Here is an 18,802-nt window from a genome sequence, read left to right on the forward strand (position 1 = left end):
AAAGTCACTCGTGAAATACGGTATTTTTCTTTAACATTTGATAATTTAGCCTCACCTGTAGTGGCGCAGTGGATCAAGGGTCAACCTGGAACACTGAGGTTGCCGGTTCAAAACCCTGGGCTTTCCCAGTCAAGGTACATATGGGAGTTGATGTTTCCTGCTCCTCCCCCCCTTCTCTCTTTCTGTGGCTCTCTTCTGTAAAATGAATAAATAAAAAATATATATTTTTTTGTATTTTTCTGAAGTTGGAAGTGGAAAGGCAGTCAGATAGACTCCCGCATGCGCCTAACCGGGATCCACCCGGCATGCCCACCAGGGGGCGATGCTCTGCCCATCTGGGTGATGCTCTGTTGTGACCAGAGCCATTCTAGCGCCTGAGGCAGAGGCCATGGATCCATCCCCAGTGCCCAGGTCAACTTTGCTCCAATGGAGCCTCGGCTGCTGGAGGGGAAGAGAGAGACAGAGAGTAAGGAGAGGGGGAGGGGTGGAGAAGCAAATGGGCGCTTCTCCTGTGTGCCCTGGCCGGGAATCAAACCCGGGACTCCTGTATGCCAGGCCGACGCTCTACCACTGAGCCAACTGCCCAGGGCCTAAATAAAACATTTGATAATTTAATCAAATGCATGCCACAATCAACTTTTTTTGTTGTTTAATTAGGGGCTTCTCATGATTTTATTCTCAGACAAATTTAAGCTGAGACTACAGTTAGAAATAAATTTAGAGCCCTGGCTGGATAGCTCGGTTGGTTCGAGGCTTGTCTGAAACTCAAGGATTGCTGGTTCAATCCCTGGTCAGGGCACATACAGGAACAGATCAATGTTCCTGTCTCTCTTTCTAAAATTAATAAACAATAAAAAAAAGATTGTGAGTAGTAAAAGCTGCATACCAGTTATAAATTAGATGTTTTCATTGTCATGAATCCTCAGTGCAGCCTGGATTAAAAACCAGTCCTCCAAAAAAGATGAAGGTATTTTGGAAAAAATACAGCAGTTCCATAGTAGACTATGGTTTTTTTCTTTAGCAATGTAACCTCCAGAGAAAATCCTGGCTTTTGGCAGTCAGAGAGCCAAAAGCCACCATGAAACCAAGAAACAGACAAGTGCAAGCCCGTTGACCCAGGAAACCTTGACTGGAATTATCACATACCTCAGACATGTCCATTCGATACTGCATTGATCATTAGGAAGGCTATGCTATGAATGGCTGGACTCTTCTACAGTGGGGTAAATGACAGCTGCGCCTATGGTAATCCAACAGCCTGTAAAAAAATAGAACACTGCCTGACCAGGTGGTGGCGCAGTGGAAAGGGCGTTGGACTGGGATGTGGAGGACCCCGGTTTGAGACCCCGAGGTCGCCTGCTTGAGCGTGGGCTCATCGGGTTTGAGCAAGGCTCACCAGCTTGAGCCCAAGGTTGCTGGCTCGAGCAAGGGGTCACTCGGTCTGCTGTAGCCCTCCTGGTCAAGGCACATATGAGAAATCAATCAATGGACAACTAAGGAACCACAATGAAGAATTGACGTTTCTCATCTCTCTCCCTTCCTGTCTGTCTGTCCCTATCTGTCCCTCTCTCTGACTCTCTCTGTCTCTGCCACAAATAAATAAATAAATAAATAAAATAAAATAGAACACCAATAGCAACAGTATTGAGTTCCTGCCCAGATCAATGTATTCCGAGCATCTCAAGTTTCTAGAGATCCAGACATTTCTTCAGGACAGTCCCACCCCACCCATGCAGTCTCTCCGGCGCCCTGTGTCATGATGCCACTTTCAATCCAGAAACGATTAATCTTTAAGTTACACATGATTTTTCTTCTTTTTACAAGAGAGAGATGAGAAGCATCAACTCGTAGTTGTGGCACTTTGTTCATTGATTGCTTCTCATATGTGCCTTGACAGGGGGTGGGGGGTGTTCCAGCCAAGTCAGTGATCCCTCGCTCAGGCTGGCGACTCAGGGTTTCGAACCTGGGACCACACCGTCCCAGGTCGATGCTCTCTACACTGTGCCACCACCATCAGGCGATGTGTCATGTAGTTTCTAAACCAATTTCCCCCAACCATTTATTTATTTATTTATTTTTTTTACAGAGACAGAGAGTGAGTCAGAAAGAGGGATAGACAGGGACAGACAGACAGGAATGGAGAGAGATGAGAAGCATCAATCATTAGTTTTTCATTGCGCGTTGCAACACCTTAGTTGTTCATTGATTGCTTTCTCATATGTGCCTTGACCGTGGGCCTTCAGCAGACCGAGTAACCCCTTGCTGGAGCCAGCGACCTTGGGTTCAAGCTGTTGGGCTTTTGCTCAAACCAGATGAGCTCGTGCTCAAGCTGGCAACATCGGGGTCTCGAACCTGGGTCCTCTGCATCCCAGTCCGACGCTCTATCCACTGCGCCACTGCCTGGTCAGGCCAACCATTTAAAAATGTATAAACTATTTTTAGCTCACAGGTTTTCATGAAAAAGGGGTGCACTGGATTTTGCTGTGGAACTTTTCGCTAACACCAGGTGTAGCATAGGGTTGTGAGGATTTATGTTGCCTAATAGAGATACAATGCTTACAACATGACTGACTGATAGTGTTAGTGCCTGCTGTTTTTTTCACGCTGTTGTGTTTTCACAGGGATTTGGTGACTCCCGGGTATGTGTTCTTTGTGTTTGATATTTTCCCTGTCTTTAGGTACTATTTTTCTATTCATCTCCATTTATTATGGGATAGAGGTAGGGTGTCAGGGTGTGCCGTCAGGGCATTTTCTGGGCAAAGAGGCACCGGCCTTCCCGAGCCCAAGCACCCAGTAAGGGAACCTGAGAGCAGATTCGTCTTCTAGTACTGCCCGGTGCCAGTGCAGGTGTGGGGAACCAGCTGCCCGGTGCCAGTGCAGGTGTGGGAAACCAGCTGCCCGGTGCCAGTGCAGGTGTGGGGAACCAGCTGCCCGGCTCTGCTGTCCCAGCTCTGCCGTCCCGTATCGGGGACGCCGGCTAACCCTGGGGACTGTCTGCGCTCTCCTGGCTCCCTTTCACCACCCAGGAAGGGCTCTGTGCCTGCTTTCTCAGAAGTCCTCTCTTTGTTTTTATGTTTGTTTCTATGTATTTTTACGAAGTGAGAAGCTGGGAAGCAGTCAGAAGCAGGGAGGGAGGCAGTCAGACAGACTTCCACATGCTCCCAAACAGGATCCACCCGGCATGCCCACCAGGGGGCGATGCTCTGCAGTCAGAGAGAGGGATATATAGGGACAGACAGACAGGAATGGAGAGAGATGAGAAGCATCAATCATCAGTTTTTCGTTGCGACACCTTAGTTGTTCATTGATTACTTTCTCATCTGTGCCTTGACCGCGGGCCTTCAGCAGAAGGAGTAACCCTTTGCTCTAGCCAGAGACTTTGGATCCAAGCTGGTGAGCTTTTTTGCTCAAACCAGATGAGCCCACGCTCAAGCTGGTGACCTGGGGGTCTCGAACCTGAGTCTGCCACATCCCAGTCTGACGCTTTATCCACTGCACCACCGCCTGGTCAGGTGGTTGCTCTGGTTTGGCTGGAGCCATTCTAGAGCACCTGAGGTGGAGGCCATGGGCCATGGAACCCTCCTCAGCGCCCAGGCTAACTTTTGCTCCAATGGAACCTTGGCTGCAGAGGGGAAGAGAGAGACAGAGAGGAAGGAGAGGGGGAGGGGTGGAGAAGCAGATGGGCGCTTCTCCTGTGTGCCTTGGCCAGGAATTGAACCTGGGACTTTGACACGCTGGGCTGATGCTCTACCGCTGAGCCAATGGGCCAGGGCTCTCTCCTGTGTGTTTTTTAGGAAATGATTTCCTGTGTCAGCCGCTTGGATATCACTTCTCTCCCTTCTTTCAAAGATTCCTCCCATTAAAGCTCCATCTTGTTTTCTGCACTGTTATGATGTATCCTTTTGTTTAAGATCCACATTTTTCACTTGTATATTCTGCTTTTGGTTCTTTTTTTCCTCCCAGTCTATTTCTTTGAGATTTCCAATTTATACATTGGGATCATATTTTCCTTTATGTCTTTGAAAATAGAGTAGCTGCTTTAAATCCTGTGCTATGTCTAACAACTTCGTATTGAATCTGTCTCCATGGCTTGTCTTTCCTCTTTTGTGTGGGCCACATAACTCTGTTTCTTCATATGTTTAATAATTTTGGATCTATCTGGAAATTGTGAATAATGTACATTGTAGAGAGTATAGATTCTGTTGTGTTTCCCAGAAGAGTTTTTTTTTTTAAGGCTATAAACTGTGTTTCTGTTGTGAGCAGCAGATGAAATCTCTGTTCCGTTTGTTTAACCTTTGCTGGGCTGCTTGGAATTGTCCTGTTCACAAGTAGTTCAGGGGTCATCCAGAGATTTTGGTAGAGTTTAGATCAGAATTTGGGGCTCTCCTTTCTGGATTTTTTTCTTTCCATGATTTCCTCCCGCCCAACCTTTGTGGTCTCCCCTTGCGGGATCATGCTGTGGGTGGTGTGGTCTGCCGGCTTTAAGTTAGTAAATTCTAGCTACAGCAAGGTGGGAGCGAGGCCCTGACAGACAGGAGAAAGCTCTCTTGATAAAGATACTAGTGAAGGGATGGCTCCAGTAAGTATAAAAGTATGTCTTTGTAATAGGTAAGGTTGGGCAAAGCTGATTGAAGTTTAAGTATTAGAAAGAAATGTAGTTATGTCCCTGGTCGTTCATATGGTATTTCCTGGGCTTGAACCTTTGGTTCCATCTCTCTATCTCTCCTGGTGTTCTCAGACTCCAGAGGGCTGCAGCCCTGATGTACTCAAGCCTTCCTTGCCCAAGATGTTTTGATGCACAGAACACACACATTCACACACATGTGTGCACACAGGAACTCTCACTGATAAACGTAGGTGGATACGCACACTGAAATGTGACTTATTTGGTGTTGAAAAGAACACACAGCCAATAGGTCTATGAAAAGATGCTTATCTTCACTAATAACCAAATCCAGATAAAAGCAACATTGAAATAGCTTTGCCTATCAGATTGACAAAGATGAAAGAGACTGATAATGTATACTCTCAGTGTGGGTTACAGCATTCTTACACATCTGGGGGAGTAGAAGTTGGTACATTTTTGGAGGGCCACTAGGCAGTACGTACTGATATTTTAAAATGCTGAACCTTAGACCTACAATTCTATCTCTAGCAGAATTTTTGTACAGAAGTATTTATTCTGGGGATTAAAGACCCATGCCCAGAATTGTTTGCCACTTCATTTAAAATAGTATATATACACTTGAAGCTAATGTACTGTTATATGTCAATTACATTTCAATAAAAGTTAAAATAGCATATATAGGCAACAATCCAAATGGCTATTGGCAAGATTATGAAACCATAGCTTGTTATGACCATTAGAGACAAGAAATTGGTTTTTGTGCTGACCTAGAAAAGTGCTGAAAATAGCCAGAGAAACAAGGAGGCTGTGAAGCTCAGAGCACAGTACGAGCCCATTAAAAACGGGCACTTGAGCTCTGGTTGAGTAGCTCCGTTAGTTAGAGTGTCATCCCTATAAACCAAGGTTCTGGATTCAGTTCCCGATCACGGCACATACAAGAATCAGCTAATGTTGCATAAATAATGTGGAACAATACATTGATGTTTCTTCTCTGTTTTTTCTTTTTCTTGAGAGAGGCAGGAACATCAGCTGCTCCTGTCTGTGCCCTGACAGGGGAATCGAACTGGCAACCCTCCTCACTCCGGGGTGACACTCCAACCAACTGAGCTATCAGACCAGGGCTTAATTTTTGTTGATTTTTAGAGATCCAGAGAGAAGAAGGGAGAGAGGAGGGAAGGGGAAGGGAAGCACTTGTTGTTCCACTCTATGGTGTGCATTTTTCGGTTGCTTCTCATGTGTGCCCTGACCAGGGATCGAATCCACAACCTCTGAGGATTGGGACAGTGTTCTAACCAACTGAGCTATCATCCAGCCAGGGCCAAACCGATGTCTTTGTCTCTCTTTCTCTTTCTCTCTCCCCTTTCATCTCTAAAATCAATCAAATAAATAAATAAAGATGTGCCGTTGATCTTAAAAGTGTCTGGCGTGACTTGTGCCTCCCTTCTCACGGGGGCTACCTCTGGGGGAGAGATAAAGGCGACTCCCACTTTTTATTTCCTTCTGTACTGTTTGCTCTTCTTTAGCTGAACCCGCCCTGTTTTATGTTTAGCACCCTCTCTAGCCCCGATGGCTCACAGATTGCCTTAGCGGGAGAGCAATCTGATCTTCTGGTCTCAGAAAAGCCTCGAAGGGGGGTGAGGCCTGTGGCGCCGCGCCTGCTCAAGGTCCTCGCCTCCTGGGACTAATTTGTTGCATCTCAGTCGTGTTCCTTGGGAGACATTCCACAGACGCTCATCCACCCATCCACCAACGGACAAGTCCCCAAAGTCCACAGCAACCTCGAGTATCATGGGGAACGAACGTTTTCCCACCTCCTGAGTCTTGGGTTTATGATTAGTGGTGACAGTCACCTCTCAGCCCCGCCAGGAACAGCTGCTTTGCGACAGGCTCGCTCGCTGGTGGTTTCAGATGTGGGCGGCCTCTGTCAGCCTGCTGTGCGAGGCTCACGTCGCTGGTTGGTGCTTATCTCCTCAATCACTGAGGGGCTTTGCTCTGAGCGCAGGAACGCTCCTTGCCATGGGACTGGGCAGACGCATCTGGGAAGGTAAGTCTGTCATTGCAACTTTCTAACCACTTAGGTCAGCGTGCGCTTCAGAGAGACCTGGACGGACAGGCGGGCAGCCCACCTCCCCGGAGCCCCAGAGAGAGCCTGTGGACGAACCAACCTTTGTAGTGGGGCATCTAGTCTTATCTTCTCTGGTGTCCTCGCCGTGTGCATCTTCCGGAGGTGGCAGATTAGCAACGCTGACCGTAGGATGGCGGGTTGTCATTTCCAGAGCCAGAGGGAGGGGCTGAGTGCTGGCCTAGGGCAGGGGCACTACCTTCCTCAGGCTGAGTGCTGGCCTAGGGCAGGGGGCACTACCTTCCTCAGGCTGAGTGCTGGCCCAGGGCAGGGGCACTACCTTCCTCAGGCTGAGTGCTGGCCTAGGGCAGGGGCACTACCTTCCTCAGGCTGAGTGCTGGCCTAGGGCAGGGGCACTACCTTCCTCAGGCTGAGTGCTGGCCCAGGGCAGGGGCACTACCTTCATCGGGCTGAGTGCTGGCCCAGGGCAGGGGCACTACCTTCCTCAGGCTGAGTGCTGGCCCAGGGCAGGGGCACTACCTTCCTCAGGCTGAGTGCTGGCCTAGGGCAGGGGCACTACCTTCCTCAGGCTGAGTGCTGGCCTAGGGCAGGGGCACTACCTTCCTCAGGCTGAGTGCTGGCCCAGGGCAGGGGCACTACCTTCCTCGGGCTGAGTGCTGGCCCAGGGCAGGGGCACTACCTTCCTCGGGCTGAGTGCTGGCCCAGGGCAGGGGCACTACCTTCCTCGGGCTGAGTGCTGGCCCAGGGCAGGGGCACTACCTTCCTCGGGCTGAGTGCTGGCCCAGGGCAGGGGCACTACCTTCCTCGGGCTGAGTGCTGGCCCAGGGCAGGGGCACTACCTTCCTCAGGCTGAGTGAGTGCACGTGGGCACTCTGGGACCAGACAGTCGCAGCTGTGACGGCCACAGGTGGCGAGGAGGTTCAGGCCCTCGGCTTTGGGGGACTTGAGGACAGAAGAGTTGCTGGGAGTCTGGGGAGATTCCCCCCCTGGGGCTGTGGGTGGGCAGCTGGTGAGGGTGGGATTCCGGAAGGAGGAGGGCAGCCAAGCAGAGGAAGGGGAGGAGAAGGTTCTTGCTCAGGTCAGGCCCTGAGCACCCATCCCTGGTGCCCAGAGCATTAACATTAGCTAGAAGCCAGGGCGGCTTCGGCAGGGACTTCAAGATGCGTGTCTTAAGCATTTAGGCGGGTGCAGGGGGCACAACAGAAATCGGGCTCTTGCCCTGGGGAATCCAAGGTCGGGAGCGCAGAGGGGCAGCCAGGGCTACCGGAGAGGGGGAGCTGCAGAGGAGGCGTGTGTGTCGCCCCATTTCATCTCCGAGACCCCCAAGGAGAACCGTGTCAACACCCTTATCAAGCTCTTATCCAAAGCTGCTCCCTGCCTCCCCGCTCCTGTCGGTCTGGCTGGGGAGGCAGACTGGGGCGCTCAGGGAGGGCTTCATGGAGGAAGAGGCATGTTACCGGGAAGGAAGCAGGACAGAGGGGACGGCGAGAGAGAGGCCAGGAGGTCATCTTGGGAAGCACAGGGTTGTAGAGCAGTCTGGCAGGGCCCCGCGCGAGCTCCCGGGGCTCCCTCCACCTCTCCGAGCTCCTCTGACTTCCACCCTCAGTCCTCTTCCTCCCACGCCCCGAGTGCCTCTCTCCCTGCGCCCCTGTCTGCCTGGAGCCCGGCTCCAGCCCTTACCTCGCCCGGAGCTCCCGGGCTGTGTCCCTGTCCCCCAGACACGCGCTCCCAGAGGGAGCTGCCCCTCCCCTCGCCGCTCTTAAGAAGGGTGTGCCAAGTGCTCCCCGGGGCACCGTCCCCCTCCAGCCCTCTCTGCAGCCTCTCTGGGCTCACAGCAGCGCTCTGCTCTGCCCCGCTCCCTGCCCTGCCCCTGCGCGGTGCACCCCCCATAGGAATCACGGCGTCCTCACGTCCTCGCGTCCTCACGGGCTTTCTGCCCAGAGCACCTGCGGTGCCCGCCGGTGCCAGACGTGGCCCACACAGAGAGCTGGCTTCTGCTCCCGTTTCAGGCCCCATGTCCCCCAGTTCTGGCTGCATTTGAGGAGCCAGGGTCCGAATTCATTCCTCCTCCCCAGCAGAGAGAAGACAGAAGACGTGTCCATTTAATTAGCCACTTTCATCTCATTCACCTCCGTGTCTGCCCGCTGCTTGGGTGGGCGGGAGAGTAACAGGATGTCACTCCCTTCTCTTGAAAAAATACAAAATAGACTGCAAACGGGGACAGTGAGTAGATGCAGTGATTAGCGCGAAGCCGACCCAGGAGGGTGTGCTGCAAGGCACCAGGACCCCCATGGTGGGCCCCGGTGGCGGCGGGCCTGCCTGCTCTGGCCTGGGACTCCACCCGGCCTCAGGTGAGTGCGCAGGGAGGGAGGGCCAGGGAGGCCAGGGACTGAGTCTGTGTGGAGACCAGCCCCGGTCTGGTAGCGTCCATCCGTGGGCCCTGAGGCCAGGATCCAGCCGCAAGGCAGCCCGTGACTTTGGGATGGGCCAGGAAATCATGGCAGGCAAGCTGACCGTGACTCCGAGGCTATAATGGAGGAGGAGATGGGGTTCTGAGAAGGGCTGGAATGGTTGTGGGCTGGTGGCTGCGTCCACAGGCCTGACGGGGGAGGGGCAGCACGGGGTGGTGATGTCAGCCAGGCTCCCGGGTATGACTACAGGTGTTAGGGGGCTGCTCTGTCCCAAAGGAGCAGGCACTGGCCCCTGCTGCTCACAGCCATCCGAGACGGTGTTGTCTTAGCCGTGGTTAGGTCTCCCTGGTTGTCCGATGCTGCTTACAGGACCGGGGAGTATGCAGGTGGGGCTCTGCGCCACCCTGCCCAGCGTCTGTCTGTAGGACAGGGTTGCCCTGCCTCAGTGAGTTTCCTCCTTGCGCCTGAGGAGCCCTGAGAGAGAGACCAGTGCTGCCCCGGGGAGCTGGTAACTCACAGGTTTGCCTGGGAACCGAGAACAGAGGTGATAGGTGCCAAGTACTGGGCAAGTCCCCGGTCTCTCGGCCTCAGTTTCCTCATCTGTAGGAAGGTGGGGGCCCCGGGCCCCACCCTCCCAGCTCCCTAGGTATAGACAGGAGTGACCTCTGCAGAGGAAAAACAAGGACCACCCCCACAGGGTGATCCTGCTCAACTCTTCGCTGCTGGTGGGTCCCCGCCGCTGGGGCCTGCTGCCCCTGGGGCCACCCCACATCATGCTCTTGAGCCATCTGCTCCTAGGCCAGCTTCTTCTGCACGGATGCAGCTATCCCTCCGCCCTGCGGCCTGGGCCTGCTGTGCCCGAGCTCCGCCAGGTCCGGGGGCTCTCTCCATCCTGCCTGCACACGCCCAGAGAGGGACAGAGAGGGAGCTGTTGTTGGGCTGCTCCCCGTCTAGTAATGGCTGCAGGAGGGGACAGAGGCCGTGGCCTGTGGGGCCAGGTGCTGCTTCATTCTAGGGAAGGGTGGGGTCTTCCTGATCTTAGTCTGCTGGGGACGTGGGGCGGGGCTGGAGTGCTGTCTGCTGCTGGGTGTGAGTGTGTGCTGAGGTCTGTGTGCACGTCTGTGTGTACGTTGACATATTTTTTGCCTCCTTATCACCCATCAGGCTTGCATAACCAGGCTGACCCTGCTTCCTGCTTAGGAGCTATCAGTGCAACATCTGGAGCTGCAAATGGGGTGACAGGGCATCAGCCTTTTCCCTGCGTGCACCCCCCCCACACACACACTTCCTAACACCCAGCCAGCCCCTGTCTCCCCCAGGGGGCCGGGGCTTGGGCCAGCACCTCCAAACAGGGCTGTGACAGAGAGTCTAGGAAGGGCCTTCTGTCGCGTGGACAGCCCTCTGCCGTCCCTCTCCGCCTTCCTGCGGCAGATCGCCGGCATAGGTCCGACTGAGGAGACAGAAAGGGGACAGGCTACGTTGGACGTTTTAGCTGTGTGACCCTTGACGGGGCACTTCCCCTTCCTGGGTGGTGAACGGGGGACAGTCTTTCTGCCTCACAAGTCTTGTGGGAATCCCAGTGGATAATGCACGGTACACAGTCAGCATGGGATGTGACACACCGAGGAGGTCAGGCTAGGACCCGGGCCCAGGGGTCAGCACGGGATGTGACACACCGAGGAGGTCAGGCTAGGACCCGGGCCCGGGGGCAGGAGGCCGGGCTGGCAGAGGACACTGTGTCTGCACAGAGAGGAGGCCACCAGGCAGACTCAGACGCGTCGCTGATTCAGACTCCGGAACCCTGAGGTCCGAGTGTGAGGGTCCCCTCTGGGACGCTGTCGCCACGAGTCTTTGTCGGGCAGACTGACTTGTCTGAGCTTTGGTTGCTTATTGGTGCAGCTTGGTGCCAACCTCTCACAGCTCGCACGGACACGGGGAGTGTGCAGGTGGTGACGGGATCCGAGCACCCTGCTGGGAATCTGGTGGGGAGCATCCCTCCGGCTGCTCCTCACACAGAGCCCCTCAGCTCCATCTCTTGCAGGCTGGACCTTGGACAGTGAGGCCCTGATGCGTGGGATGGGCGCCTGGCTCCTGGTCTGCACCTGGGTTGGCTTAGGAGTCTCGGCGCCAGGGGAAGGAGGAGGTGAGGGCGCCGGGGTCTGCGTGAGGTGGGGGACGTGAGGGGGGCAGGGCTGTCCTCTGGCAAACCTCACAGGGGGGGGGAGGTTTGGCCCGAGCTATGCTAGGACCCGTCCTCCAGGGACCAGCCTGGACTCCAGGCCCACCCTGCTGCCATGGGTGCCATCGTCCTCCAGGTCTCCCAACCCTGCCCTGGACGAGGGCCCCTGGTATAATATCATTCTTTGGGGACTACCCTGTTAGGGTGTCAGCTTCCAGATCCTCCCCCCCCCTCCCCACCCTGAAGCAGCCACTGTGGGCTCCCCATGGTCACTGTTCCCAGGGCCCGAGGCTGGGACTTTCACCTGCCTCAACAACAACATCCTCAGGATCGACTGCCACTGGTCTGCCCCACAGCTGGGCCAGGACCCCGGCCCTTGGCTCCTCTTCACCAGGTGAGGCGGAAGGGCCCGGCCCACCCGGGCAGAGGGCAGGGGTGAGGGATGGGGCCCCGTGACGGCAGCCGCAGGGGCTAGGCTGGTGCGGTGGCAGCTTCTGAGCGCTGACACGTGCCCTTTCTAGCAACTACCCGCCGAGCAACAAATACAGGTGTGTCCTCCGGGCGGGCGCGTGCACCGTGCAGCTGCCGCCCGAGGAGGTCATTGTGCCTTCCGACAACTTCACCATCACCCTGCACCGTCTCATCTCCGGGAAGGAACAAGTCAGCCTGGTGGACCCCCAGTACCTGCCCCGGAGGCATGGTGAGACCCGGCTGGGGCGTCTCGGCTGGAAACCTCCCGGCCGCCTGGGTGTTGGGGGCAGGGCCCTGCAGCCGGGCGTCCCTGGGCCCATGAGCGCTCAGACTCAGGGCTCTGCTCAGGCTGGGCCTGGAGGGGACGTCCACCGGTGGCCGGAGGGGGTGGGTTTGAAAGGACAATGAAGATGCCGGGGCGTCCACTTGGGGCCCAGGCTACAGCTGGAGTCACTTGAAGGGCACTTCAGTCCCAGCAGGGAGGAGCCCAGCCGGACAGTGGGCCCCCTCCAGCGGCAGCCGTGGAGGAAAGGGAGGGCAAGCCTTGAGAATGGCCGTGTCGGCTCTGCTCCGGGGCTGGGAGAGGTCGGGGCTGTCCCGACTCAGTTGGGGTGTCTCTGGATCAGCCTCCCAGCTGGGGCCCTGGTCTGAGAGGACCTTGACCACGACCTCCCAGGAGTCTTCCCGACCGCCAGGCCTGGGCGTGTGGACAGGCACATGCTCACGAGGCCTCGTTCTGTTTCAGTGAAGCTGGACCCGCCCTTTGACCTGCAGAGCAACGTCAGCTCGGACTCCTGTGTCCTGAGCTGGAGCATCGATCCCGCCCTGGAGCCCCTGGCCTCGCTGCTCAGCTACGAGCTGGCCTTCAAGAGGCGGGAGGAGGCCTGGGAGGTACCGCCTGGGCTGACCCCTCGGGGCCTCTCTCCTGGGGACAGCAGCCCAGGGCCACCCCTCGTCCCACACAGGGAGACTGCAACGTGAAATTATGAGACGGGGGGGGGGGGGGACCACGTGTGCAAGCATGCACGGGTGTTTGTATGTGTGTGCACACAGCTCTGTCTGCTGGAGAGGGTGCCTGCGCGTGACTGTGTGTGTGTGCAAGCATGCACGGGTGTTTGTATGTGTGTGCACACAGTTCTGTCTGCTGGTGAGGGTGCCTGTGCGTGACTGTGTATGTGTGTGCAAGCATGGTGAGTGGTCCCGCGTGTGCATGAATATGTGTGTTTATGTCTAGGAGTGCTCACAAGGGGTGCCTATGGGTATGAGGGTAGGGAGGGTGGGGCGTGTGTGTGCTGTGTGTGCACATGCTCACGTGTGTGCTACGCGCTGACAGACCCCGCCTCACCTTGCTAACTGTCCTCTGCCCCCCCGTAGCAGGCTCAGCACAGGGGTCACATTGTGGGGGTGACCTGGCTCAGCCTTGAAGCTGTGGAACTGGACTCTGGCTGCAGCTATGAGGCCCGACTGCGTGTGCAGATGGCCGCCCTGGGAGATGATGTCTCAGAGGAGGAGCGCTACGAGGGCCACTGGAGCGAGTGGAGCCGGCCCGTGGGCTTCCCCTCTCCCCGGGGACAAGGTGGGCACTTGTGGCCGCCCGCCCCTGTTCGCTGCCCCCTCCCACCCTTTCACTTCCTGGGACCCACCCTGTGGCAGCCACGCCGCTGACCACCCTGCCCCGGAGGCAGAGGCCAGTGTTAGGAGGCTGCCAGGACCAGAAGTCAGGGAGGGGGTGCGGGAGGGACGCTGGCCCTCTGCACAGAGGTACCCCGAGGCTCGCGGACCCGGACGCTGCTTGAGCAGGCACGGCACGAGCCTCCAAGGCCCACTGCAGGTTCCGTGTCGGCCCAAGGCACTCGTCGGGGTCTGCCAGGTGGGTTTGGAGGCCATCCTGGTGCTGAGGCTGCTCACAGCTCTGAGCCCTTCCTGCTCACAGGCCTCCTCGTCTCACCTTTGGGACAGCCCAACAGCACCCTGGTCGCTGTGTCTGTCTTTCTTCTGCTGAGCAGCCTGACCTACCTCCTGTTCAAGCTGTCACCCAGGTTGGTAACACCCAGGTGTGTGTGGCTGTGCATCTAGATGTGTTATGGTACGTGTGTGTGTTTGTGTGTGCACGCGGATGTGCGTGCATGTCAGTGTGGAAGGTCGCTGGGGCGCCAGGGGCGGGACCAGGACCCAACCCCTGCGCCCCTCCCCTCCCACCATCGGGTCCTGGACGGGGTGGGGTTTGCGAGCCTCTGCCTTGGGCCAGTGGGGAGTTTCCAAGTTGCCAGGTTTGGGAGGAGCAGTGTGACCCTGAGGAGCTGAGGAGAGACCCAAAGGCACCAGGACCAAGTCACCTGAGACCCTTGTCTCCAGCCTCTGGAGGTGCTTGGTGGTTTGCTCACCGGTTAACACATTTTATGAAAATATGGTTTGGGGCATCTGGTGTGCCTAGGACCCAGTTCTTAGCTGGGTGGACACCACAGAGAGCAAGGTGGACACAAGGGCCTCCTGAAATAAGTCATCACGCACGTCAGGTGATATGAGAGGGCAGAGGGCCTCATCAAGGAGGGGCCACAGGAGACTGGTCAGGTGTGACATGTGGCAGGGAGGGGGAGGGGAGGCCGGGGGAAGAGAGCAGCGGGGTCCTGAGTGGGGAGGAAGCTGGTTGCCGGGCAGGTCTGGTGGGCCGGGCCGAGAAGGTAGAGGCCACTGCCACGCTTGTCCTTGGAGCAAAGGAGAGCTCATGAAACGTGTTAAACAGTATGTGACATGATCTGCCAACCAGAGCCATATTAGCGCCTGAGGTGGAGGCCATGGAGCCATCTTCAGTGCCCGGGCCAACTTTGTTCCAATGGAGCCTTGGCTGCGGGAGGGTAAGAGAGAGACAGAGAGGAAGGAGAGGGGAAGGGGTGGAGAAGCAGATGGGCACTTCTCCTGTGCGCCCTGACTGGGAATCGAACCCAGGACTTCCACATGCCAGGTTGACACTCTACCGCTGAGCCAAATGGCCAGGGCCTGCTTTATATTTTGAAAATGGATTGTTCAGGTACCAGGGGCTGGGAGGGTCTGCTAAGAGGCCGGGGTGGTGTCCAGAAAGAGGCAGTTCAGCTTGAGCCAGCAAGAGAGGCAAAGAGAGAGCAAAGGGGAGGAACTTACTAGGGTCTTAGGAGGAGAAACTGAGGGCACAAGTGGGCAGAGGAGGGGACCAGTGACTCCTGCTGTCACCCCTGCATGGGGGAACTAGAGGCTCCAGGCCCCAGGGGAGGTTGGTAAAGTTGGAGCCTGTGCCATATCCTTGTAGGAGGACCCGTGGGCCAGGGCAGGTAGACCTGGTGCTCAGGGAGAAGTCAGGAGGAGGAGGCAGTTGCCACCTACCTGCTCATAATGACAGAGCTGGGGTTCCTGCAGGTGCTGCCTTCTGTGGGCTGAGGTCACAGCTGGTTACCCCACTCCTGAACTCACTGTCACAACCCACCCCCAAAGGACCCATGTCTCGGTATAAATCAGTTCCACGGGGTCATCAGTAAGGGGGGCCACAGGGTGCCAGGTGGTGTTGGGTCTTCCCCGGAGAGCAGGTTTGGACCTGGTGAGAGGAGAGGGCGTGGCAGCAGCATGGGTGTGGCAGAGCTGGTCACCTGCTGGTAGGAAGACAGCTGAGCTGCTGCAGGGACTGGCGCTTCCTGGGGGTGGGTCTGGGGGGCCCCCTACCGCTCTGGCCCCTGACTGTCCTCTCCCGGCCTCAGGGTGAAGAGGACCTTCTGCCAGGACGTGCCCTCCCCGGTGGCCTTCTTCCAGCCTCTCTACAGCGTGCACAGGGGGAACTTCCAGGTGCGTGTGCTGGCCGCGGTGGGGGGTGGGGCCGGGGCCGGGGGTGCCCAGATCACTGGCCTGCTCAGGATGTGGGCTCCAGGCAAGGCTTGGGTGAGCACGGGGGGCCTTTCATGTGCTTTGAGTATTTTTGGTACATATAGTGAGTTTAAATTTACACACTGTGTCTCAAAGGGGCAAAAAAAAAAATTAGCTTTATTTTCTATTACTCATTTCTTTTTATTCTCATGTCTCTAATTCTACTGTTGATGGGGGAAAAAAAGTAAACTTTCTCATGACATTATCTATCTCTTCTGGTCTGCAGTAGCCTCTTTGACAGATGGTCAGTTCAAGGTACAAATGACGAGGCCGTCTGCGCTGCCCACGTCTGGCTCTTTCTTTATCTCTGAAGGAGTCCCTGTCTGTCTGGCGGCTGTGTGGGTGTGGGGAGCGTCTCGTGCTTGAACTGTCCTTGAGGCCTTCACTGGCCCCTGGGCTACTGCTCTGGTGGCCAATTGGGGGCTGTCTGGCCTTTCCCGGTCACCCTGGGCAGCAGGCTGGCGCCTGGGCAGGCGAGCGGACTGCGTTTCCCCTTGGTGGAACCCTGGTGGGCTTCCATAGGGCAACCTGGAGGGCGCGTCTGTGGACCTTTCTCCTCCCTGCTGGACTAGTGGTTCACGCTCCCCTGGCGGGAGGAGGGGCAGGGCCAAGGCACCCCCACGGGGGTCTCTGGTTTCCACCCTCCTGGGCCTCTCACTTTGGGCAAAGGCCGGCAGGCAGTGCTTCCTGGCATCCACTGAGCCGCCCTGCCTGGGGCCCTCCTCTTGATGTTGGGGTGGGGGTGGGGGCTTTCCTTGCCCAGCCCCTGACTCTCAGCAGGGAGCCTGGTTTTCAAAATTGCTGTCCGAGAAAGTAGCATTTGAAGCTTAGAGCTGAGCACTTTGTCTTTGTGGAGCCCACCTCTTTCCCTGAGGCAGAGGATGTGACAAGACCCCTGAGGCAGCTAAGGACAAAGGCTGAGAGGGGGACAAATGTTTTAACTGCCCCTGACCGGGTCCCCTGGCAGGGGACAGAGTCCCTGTGTGGTCTGGAGCCCGGGTCGATCTCCCAGGAAGCCTGGCAGTGATGGCAGTGGTGGTGTGTGTGGTGCATTTCGTGGGGACTCCTGGTCTCAGCCAGGGAGCAGCCTCCTTTTAGAGGGGGGCTCCTGTGGCCCCACGGCAGGGCTCCAGGTCTGCCTGCCATGTTCCAGTGGCGTCTCCAGTCTGTGGTGTATGTGTCAGGATGTGAGCGGGGGCCGGGTGAGCTCAGTAGCTGCGGAAAGTGCCTGGAGCAGCAGCAGAGGATTTCTGGGTCTGCGGCCCCTGTGACCCTCTGCGCCCCGCTGCTGTGAGCTCCAGACCCTGTGCTAGGAGAGTGGTGAGGGCCTGAAGGGACTTAGGGTCCTATGTGGAGGCTGGGCTGGCACCTGGGGGGGGAAGACCCCACATTCAGGGCACAGGTGTTTCTTGGCCTCTGGGTAGGGTGTCAGGGGAGCTTCCTGGAGGAGGAGGGGCAGCCGCTCCCAGGGTAAGTCCTGAACTTACCTGATTCCCCGTGTTCTGTTCCAGACCTGGACAGGGGCCCACAAAGCTGGTGTGCAGCTGAGCCGGGACTGTGTTGGTGCCGCACAAGGAGCCTCGGAGTGCAGCGTCTGGGAGGCCATTACATCGCTTACCTATGAGCCTGCAGAGCCCTGGCCATGCGTGGGCCTGGCGGAGGGGGGCACTGGCGCTGGACTCCCCGCGGATGTGTTGCCAGCAGCCCTGGAGTGGGGAGGGCAGCCGCCTGCCTACCTGCCGCAAGAGGAGTGGACCCTCGCGAGCCCCCCCGAGCCAGCTCCCCCACGGTCAGAGGGCAGCAGCGGCAGCTACTGCGCCCTGGGCTCTTATGGGGGATGCTACCCCTCGCCTTTCCCAGAAAACGCGCAGAGTTCTGGGCTCACCCAGGCCTTGGCCTGTGGCCCTTCCTGTGACCAGCAGAGCCTGGATGCCCGGCCAGGAGGTCGCTCTGTGGAAGCTGGAGACAGTCAAGTCCAAGACGCTGGTGAACAGGCTGCCTGAGGACCTCTGGGGCGTCCCTGCCCTCCTGTCCTCGGCAGACAGTGGGCTCCGTCCTGAACGTTCCGGCGCCCTGACGCCGCCAGCTGCAGCATGTCCCTTGTGGGGACAATGGACTAAAGTTTCTGGAGCTTACCCTTCTGGAACTGGACCTCCCACAGAAGGCCACTCACGTGCCCTGTCTGGATGGAAGCAGGAGGCCCCTCCTATCCTCTCTCCTCAGCACCTGTGGGGAGGGGCTGCTGCACTAAACATCCTGCCCCCCCCCACTCCTCTCCCTGCTTCCTGGTTCCATTCCAGGCTCCCCTGAGAAGGGGGCTGCCCCCCACAGCCTTTCCTGTCCTCCCCCCCGGAGGGCCCACCCGGGCCCAGTGGACACAGCTGAGACGCCGTGACCAGACTGAATGTCTTCTGTGCCTTCCTGAGGCATCTCTCCTGCTGAGGTTAAGAGCGTGCTGTGGCTGTTCTGCACTGCCGACCGGCCGTGGCTCTGGCCGTTCCGGGGCTTTCTGGGCTCTGGGAATAGCAAAGTGGAGGCTCAGTGACCAGCTCCAGCTGAAGGCAAGCCCTGCCCCTCCTCGTCCTCCTCCTGTCCTGGGGGTGCCTGGGGCTGGGAATAGCAAAGTGGAGGCTCAGTGACCCGCTCCAGCTGAAGGCAAGCCCTGCCCCTCCTCGTCCTCTTCCTGTCCTGGGGGTGCCTGGGGATGGGAATAGCAAAGTGGAGGCTCAGTGACCCGCTCCAGCTGAAGGCAAGCCCTGCCCCTCCTCGTCCTCTTCCTGTCCTGGGGGTGCCTGGGGATGGGAATAGCAAAGTGGAGGCTCAGTGACCAGCTCCAGCTGAAGGCAAGCCCTGCCCCTCCTCGTCCTCTTCCTGTCCTGGGGGTGCCTGGGGATGGGAATAGCAAAGTGGAGGCTCAGTGACCAGCTCCAGCTGAAGGCAAGCCCTGCCCCTCCTCGTCCTCTTCCTGTCCTGGGGGTGCCTGGGGCTGGGAATAGCAAAGTGGAGGCTCAGTGACCCGCTCCAGCTGAAGGCAAGCCCTGCCCCTCCTCGTCCTCTTCCTGTCCTGGGCCCCAGGAGGCTAAGAACTGTAGCAAAGTCAGGGCTGGAAGTGAGCACCCAGCAGTCGCCTTGGCCTGTGCAGG

General features: G+C 57.3%; 1 protein-coding gene across 1 annotated transcript; it reads left to right on the forward strand.

The window, feature by feature from the left end:
• The first annotated feature begins 6,643 nt into the window (after positions 1-6,643).
• IL9R (interleukin 9 receptor) lies at positions 6,644-17,771 on the forward strand. The gene is made up of 9 exons (XM_066278392.1): positions 6,644-6,671; positions 11,163-11,264; positions 11,583-11,694; positions 11,822-12,000; positions 12,517-12,662; positions 13,146-13,347; positions 13,705-13,810; positions 15,497-15,581; positions 17,171-17,771. The coding sequence occupies exons 1-9, from the start codon at positions 6,644-6,646 to the stop codon at positions 17,660-17,662; spliced, it is 1,452 nt and encodes a 483-aa protein (XP_066134489.1). The 3' UTR covers positions 17,663-17,771.
• Positions 17,772-18,802: the final 1,031 nt, after the last annotated feature.

The sequence above is a fragment of the Saccopteryx bilineata genome, chromosome 4, assembly GCF_036850765.1.
Source record: "Saccopteryx bilineata isolate mSacBil1 chromosome 4, mSacBil1_pri_phased_curated, whole genome shotgun sequence".
Lineage (NCBI taxonomy): Eukaryota > Metazoa > Chordata > Mammalia > Chiroptera > Emballonuridae > Saccopteryx > Saccopteryx bilineata.

Excerpts from the sequence above, each read along its gene's own strand:
- IL9R (XM_066278392.1), top strand. The coding sequence starts at position 6,644 with ATGGGACTGGGCAGACGCATCTGGGAAG. Across the intron at positions 11,265-11,582 it reads GGCGCCAGGGGAAGGAGGAG|GGCCCGAGGCTGGGACTTTC; the intron begins GTGAGGGCGCCG and ends CACTGTTCCCAG. Across the intron at positions 11,695-11,821 it reads CCTTGGCTCCTCTTCACCAG|CAACTACCCGCCGAGCAACA; the intron begins GTGAGGCGGAAG and ends TGCCCTTTCTAG.